This window comes from Ornithodoros turicata, chromosome 3, assembly GCF_037126465.1.
Source record: "Ornithodoros turicata isolate Travis chromosome 3, ASM3712646v1, whole genome shotgun sequence".
In the NCBI taxonomy this organism is placed as follows: Eukaryota; Metazoa; Arthropoda; class Arachnida; order Ixodida; family Argasidae; genus Ornithodoros; species Ornithodoros turicata.
The window spans coordinates 59,441,017-59,448,356 of record NC_088203.1 but is presented as its reverse complement, the minus strand read 5'-3'; the positions used below and the strand labels follow the sequence as shown (position 1 = coordinate 59,448,356).

General features: G+C 44.7%; 1 protein-coding gene across 1 annotated transcript; it reads right to left on the bottom strand.

Annotated features, from left to right (window-relative positions):
- Positions 1 to 2,171: 2,171 nt before the first annotated feature.
- Positions 2,172 to 3,838, bottom strand: LOC135389530 (uncharacterized). The gene is made up of 5 exons (XM_064619566.1): positions 3,495 to 3,838; positions 3,193 to 3,308; positions 2,752 to 3,039; positions 2,290 to 2,519; positions 2,172 to 2,210 (listed from the first exon to the last, which is right to left on the bottom strand). Exons 1-5 carry the CDS (start codon positions 3,836 to 3,838, stop codon positions 2,172 to 2,174), a joined length of 1,017 nt encoding a protein of 338 aa, XP_064475636.1.
- Positions 3,839 to 7,340: the final 3,502 nt, after the last annotated feature.

The window sequence follows — 7,340 nt, the reverse complement described above, 5'->3', positions numbered from 1 at the left end:
CGTTTTCGAGGCGATTTTGTCAAACGTGACCTGTCAGGGTGCAACAGTGGAAGCAGGCATGGGGTTCACACCCCGTGATCTTACTTTGACATATACATGTTACAAAATCAGCATATGACATCTTTAAGATTGTTATATAAAAAATATTAAGTCTCGGAGTTGATGAAGTTGGCCATTTGGCCATTTCGAGTGCCGTTTTGGAAGCGATTTTCTCAAACGCGACCTCTCAGGGTGCAACAGGGGAACAAAGTACGGGGTTCAAACCCCGTGATCTTACTGTCAGGTATACATATCACAAAATCAGCTTAGGACACCTTTAATATTATTGCTATATCAAATGATATTAAGCCCCAAAGTTGGTGAAAGTGGCCATTTGGTCATTTCGAGTGCCGTTTTGGAGGCGATTTTGTCAAACGCGACCTCTCAGGGTGCAAAAGGGGAAAATGGTATAGAGCTCAAACCCCGTGATCTTGCTTTCACATACGCATATTACAAAATCAGCGTAGGACATCTTTAATATTATTGTTATATCAAACTATATTAAGCCCAAAAGGTGATGAAATTGGCCATTTGGCCATTTCGCGTGCTGTTTTGGAGGCGATTTTGTCAAACGCGACCTGTCAGGGTGCAACAGGGGAACCATGCACGGGGGTTCAAACCCCGTGATCTTACTTTGACATATTCATATTACAAAATCAGCATATGACATCTTTAAGATTGTTATATAAAAATATTAAGTCCCGGAGTTGATGAAATTGGCCATTTGGCCATTTCGAGTGCCGTTTTGGAAGCGATTTTCTCAAACGCGACCTATCAGGGTGCAACAGGGGAACAAAGTACGGGGTTCAAACCCCGTGATCTTACTGTCAGGTATACATATTACAAAATCAGCTTAGGACATCTTTAATATTATTGCTATATCAAATGATATTAAGCCCCAAAGTTGATGAAAGTGGCAATTTGGCCATTTCGAGTGCCGTTTTGGAGGTGATTTTGTCAAACACGACCTCTCAGGGTGCAAGAGGAGAACAAGGCACGGGGTTCCAACCCCGTGATCTTAGTTTCACATATACATATTACAAAATCAGCTAGGACATCTTTAATATTATTGTTATATCAACTTATATTAAGCCCCAATGTTGATGAAATACGCCTTTTTCAAAAATATCTTGTGCGCATGCGCAAAGGGTGCTGCCACCGAGCGGCGCGATGGAGAAACAATCTGGAGGGCAGCCAGCACGGAAGGAGCAGGGTGTACGAGTATGGCGCTAAACTTAAACGCATGCTGCTAGTCGAAAGTACTACCTGAACCATGTGCGCAGCATGTTAATGCACTTGAACCGTGAACAACCGAATCATGCCGTCAACTTGTGCTATGCCCGGGTGCAACGCAAGGGGTGTAAAGGGATTTTTTCGCTTCCCGTCGAGAAAACGCGATCCGCAGATGCGTCAAGCGTGGATAAACGCCACTAAAAGAGTGGATGAATGTGGCAAGCCGTGGACACCGACTGCATATTCAAGAATATGTCACCGACACTTCGTGACAGGTATGTTACAATACGTTGTTTGTCAAAAGACACCGGCTTTACGGGCGTCCGCGTATCGTTTAATAGGCAAACCAAGCCGGTCACCTAGGCACGTTGACTACGTACCATGTGCTGCTAACTGCGATGATAAAAAGTCTCTCCAGCGAAGAAGTGACGCCGTCCGGAGGCTTCAACGCTCAGAAAGACGGTTTGGTTTCTTTGGTTTGGATCGGGGTTGTTTTGTTTGCAGCAAATATGGCACATATGGTGCATTTTCACTGAACAACTTTCCCGTCGCTCTGAGACGGCCAGTAAGTGTTTCTGGTATAACAGCATATTTGTAAAAATACAATAGTGCAGGCAACAAGTTATTCCAGTACTCCTCATCAAAATCAATGCGTTCTACAATAATAGAACCCTCAAGTGTCTCATTGTTTGTCCAGACAACAAAATCACACCACCTGTGGCCACATATTGCCATTTGACCCTGTACCTGAGCATAGTAGTGATGCCCTCGTTTTAGGCGTATGTTTTCATTCCATACCTCACAACAAAAAGTCTTAGCACTACATGCATCGAGTGGGGACCTGCCCTGGTGTGAAATGGGGCACTTTACTTCTAGGAGACCTACATCATTGCCATCCATTACAATTCGATCTGGTGATGCAGCAAGGAATGGGTAAACTGGGTGGATGTGAAGTCCAGTTTCACATACATTCACTTGCTTTTCATAATATGACATAAGTTTCACATATGCATATACGGCAACCCCTTCGTGGTTCTGACCATACTGCATAGCCTCACAGCGCACTTGCTTCTTACTGTACAAAATTTCCTTTAGCAGTCCTTCTGGCTTTCTACAGCCTCTGATGCGACCAAACAGTGAAGAAGTTAAGCGTCCAGTCCTCTCTTCGTGCCACACACGATTGGAGGCTTGCCCAGTCGTTGCTTGCTGTACATGTACCCTTTCTTCTTCTGTGAGAGGTTGAATGGCTGGAGAACGTAAGAATGTGCATGATTAAATAAATGTATCTCGCTAGTGAGGTCCTCACAACAGTGCTGGCAGTGGTTAATTGGATACAAGAAACACAATTTGCCACCATGACTTAGCACTCAGTATTTTGTTTCATACTTCCTTCAAGTATGCCTTGTCGTGGTATCACATTGTATACTAGAAGAATTGTGTCCAGCATAATGCTATGTTTGAAGAGTATCCCACTAATACCTTCAAAGTACTGTTGTATATAAGACTTCCAATCGGCACACATGAAGTTGTCAGACGTTGGCACAGCTGTTGGTGGTTGCAGGTGGCTGCTGCTTGTGTCATCATCCAGGTCTCTGTTGTATCTTAGCCATAGACACTCGGGATGGGCCTTCTCAACAGCCGCTGCCAGTTGTGAACTACTGGCCGGTGTTAGGTGTGCAGAGGGTATGTAACGGCTCCTGGTAACTCCTGCTGCATTTTTCCGGAAGTCGATTTTATCAATTGTGGCAGGAGGGTCTGGCTGTTTTGCTGTGATTAGAATTGAAGTAGATTTACAAACAATCCACTAAATATCAAAATTATTTGCAAGTGCTAATCATAGTACATGCATCACTGCCTTTCGATGCTGTATTTCTTGTTGGTTCTAATAGTTTACGAGAAAGAAGACTGAACAGCTGTTACCAGATGGTGGCACAACCCACTTGCAGGGCATATCAGTGCATGAAGGCTCTGCTCTGTGATTCCATTCTGCGTGGCTAAACAATAGCCCTGCGACGTGCTGGCATGAACCGCTCAATCTGTAAATTACAGGCAATCATCACTGGTTGTGCACATATTACCTATATTTGAAGTACGCAGAAAACTACAAATAAAACAAATCATATCGTACCCTGTAGTAACAAACCAGCTCACATGCGCATATACAACACAGAAGTTTGCAGTATTCAAACCTGTTTGCAGTTGTACAAAACCAAAACACTTACCCCGCTGCACAGTAACAATGTGCACCAGCAATACTGCCGTTGTCCTTTCTTATTACGGCGTGTACGACGTAATACCCAGACCGCATGGACGGCAGGCAAATGCACTTCACGACGTTGTAGTCGCAATCCTGTGATACAGTATGCACATAAATCTGTCTCACGTAGCCTTCCTCTTTAAAACAATGTCCCTCTTCCATCTGTCGAGCAGATGGGACACCCGATGAGTTCAAGTGCTCAACGACGTCTTCATTACTTGGAAGGCGAAACTGCTGCAGATCACTGTACCACCCATTTACGAGAGACGTGCAGCCCCCGGGAATAAACTCTTCACCAGGACTTGTCATCACAAGCAAAATGCACCAAGTCTCGCACACGAAGTTGCTGCAAACACAATGCGTGAAACTCGCAGATCCCCACGACAAGGAACAACAACAACAACGTCGTGCGTCTCACGTCGCCATTCAAATAGCGCTGCCCTCCAGATTGGTTCACCAAAATGCCGCAGGGTGGCAGCACATTTTATGAATAAGGTGCATTGGCCCTTTTGTCCATTTCGCGTGCCGTTTTGGAGGCGATTTTGTCAAACGCGACCTCTCAGAGTGCAGAAGGGGAAAATGGTACGGAGCTCAAACCCCGTGATCTTACTTTCAGATATACATATTACAAAATCAGCTTAGGACTTCTTTAATATTATTGTTATATCAAATTATATTAACCCCCAAATTTGATGAAATTGGCCATTTGGCCATTTCGCGTGCCGTTTTCGAGGCGATTTTGTCAAACGTGACCTGTCAGGGTGCAACAGTGGAAGCAGGCATGGGGTTCACACCCCGTGATCTTACTTTGACATATACATGTTACAAAATCAGCATATGACATCTTTAAGATTGTTATATAAAAAATATTAAGTCTCGGAGTTGATGAAGTTGGCCATTTGGCCATTTCGAGTGCCGTTTTGGAAGCGATTTTCTCAAACGCGACCTCTCAGGGTGCAACAGGGGAACAAAGTACGGGGTTCAAACCCCGTGATCTTACTGTCAGGTATACATATCACAAAATCAGCTTAGGACACCTTTAATATTATTGCTATATCAAATGATATTAAGCCCCAAAGTTGGTGAAAGTGGCCATTTGGTCATTTCGAGTGCCGTTTTGGAGGCGATTTTGTCAAACGCGACCTCTCAGGGTGCAAGAGGAGAACAAGGCACGGGGTTCGAACCCCGTGATCTTACTTTCACATATACATATTACAAAATCAGCTTAGGACATCTTTAATATTACTGTTATATCAACTTATATTAAGCCCCAAAGTTGATGAAATTGGCCCTTTTGTCCATTTCGCGTGCCGTTTTGGAGGCGATTTTGTCAAACGTGACCTGTCAGAGCAAAAGGGGAAAATGGTACGGAGCTCAAACCCCGTGATCTTGCTTTCACATACGCATATTACAAAATCAGCTTAGGACATCTTTAATATTATTGTTATATCAACTTATATTAAGCTCCAAAGTTGATGAAATTGGCCCTTTTGTCTATTTGGCGTGCAATTTCGGAGGCGGTTTTGTCAAACGCGACCTCTCAGGGTGCAAAAGGGGAAAATGGTATAGAGCTCAAACCCCGTGATCTTGCTTTCACATACGCATATTACAAAATCAGCGTAGGACATCTTTAATATTATTGTTATATCAAACTATATTAAGCCCAAAAGTTGATGAAATTGGCCATTTGGCCATTTCGCGTGCTGTTTTGGAGGCGATTTTGTCAAACGCGACCTGTCAGGGTGCAACAGGGGAACCATGCACGGGGGTTCAAACCCCGTGATCTTACTTTGACATATTCATATTACAAAATCAGCATATGACATCTTTAAGATTGTTATATAAAAATATTAAGTCCCGGAGTTGATGAAATTGGCCATTTGGCCATTTCGAGTGCCGTTTTGGAAGCGATTTTCTCAAACGCGACCTATCAGGGTGCAACAGGGGAACAAAGTACGGGGTTCAAACCCCGTGATCTTACTGTCAGGTATACATATTACAAAATCAGCTTAGGACATCTTTAATATTATTGCTATATCAAATGATATTAAGCCCCAAAGTTGATGAAAGTGGCAATTTGGCCATTTCGAGTGCCGTTTTGGAGGCGATTTTGTCAAACACGACCTCTCAGGGTTAAAAAGGGGAAAATGGGACGGGGCTAAAACTCCGAAATCTGGATTTCACATATGCATTCTGTACAACCAGCTGAAGACATTTTTTATATTTTTATATCAGATCATATTCCGCCCCAAATTTGATCCTTTCTTCTTTTTTTGCCTTCGTGAGTGCCGTTTTGGAATCAGTTTCCTCAAACGCGACCTCTCCATGTACAGGGGAAAAAAGTACGCCCTGGCACTACGATTTAAGGGGCTTCGCACGTTTCAAACCGGCGCATGTTCCGTATTTTGCGGTAGCCTCTGTTACTATCCCAGTAGAAGGGCATGGCACAGGCCATTGGTTTCATGAGTAGTATAGAAATGTGTCCTATAGCCAAGAGTTTTCTCGGATCCAAGAGAAGCCTGTTCTAATCCTATTCTAAGCCAAAATCCAGTCCTAATCCAACAAAATCCAGTTCTAAGCCAACACAAGCCAATTCCAAAGCCATCTGATTGGTCGCTATTAGCTCCGCCTACATCACGTTGATTGGCCCATGCTAAGCCTACTGATAGTTGATTGGTTGACCACAGCTCCACCCCTTTATGCTAATAGCTTGGCTCCGTCCACTTCATGCTGATTGGTGCATGCTGATCGCTGAGGCTTTATGCTAATTAACCGGCTCCACTGATTGGTCCATTCTAAGCCTACTGATCACTCTCCCAGACTTCTAAGCTCTCTGATAGGCCGTCCTCATACCGATTGGCCCGTCCCACTAATTGGCAACACTAACATAGCCTTCACCAGCACCCGCCGCTCGGCAGTGGCTCCACTGCGGCTCTATCTCAGATGTCCCAACTTACCTCGTGGCGCAACTCTTTACTAGCTCTGCAAACTTCAAGCTCCATCAAGGTCCATTCCTACAGATCCACACTAAGCTTACCGATTGGCCTTTCACACTGATTGGTCCATTCTGAGCCTACCGATAGGTGGTCCTGATTGGTCCACGCTGAGCCTGGTGAACAGTGATTGGCTGGCATCACTCCTAAGCCGGCCCGCCACCAGGCAGTGGCTTCAGACAAGACACAATAATTGTTGATTTAAACCTTTATTTGGCACAACAGTGTCCAGCCGCATCATAGAGCATGGGTTGGTCAACTGCATCAGAGAGATCATTGGTCACTGATGTATCGAACCACTCATTGGTCCATAATTCTATGGGGTTATCTCTTGCACTCATTGCTAGCCGGTCTCTAAGACCCTCGGTAGACTCTATTGGTTCATCTAACTGCAAGTGGTCTGCTTGTTGGCCCGTCTGACTGCAAGTGGTCACTCACCCAACTGCTTATGGTTTCCTACTTCTATCCAGTCGTACATCTCTTTACCCAAGAGCTCTTTACCCAATTGGTTCACATTTCTAGACGGTCACTTCCATCATAGGCTCCAAATGCTATTGGCCCATGCTAACTGCATGCCACTCACTTCGCACCCCGCTGCTCATTGGTTCATAGTGCTTCTGCGCATGCTCTCATGGAGCCGCAGAAGGTTCCCTACACATTTAACAGAAATTATGCTATTGGTCCAGCTGCGTCATAGGGTATCGCTTGGTTCAGCTCTGGCTGGCCCTGATTGGTCCACGCTACTTACCTCGTGGCGCAACTCTTTACTGGCTCCACCCACTTCGCGTTGATTGGTCCATTCTAAGCCTACTGACTTC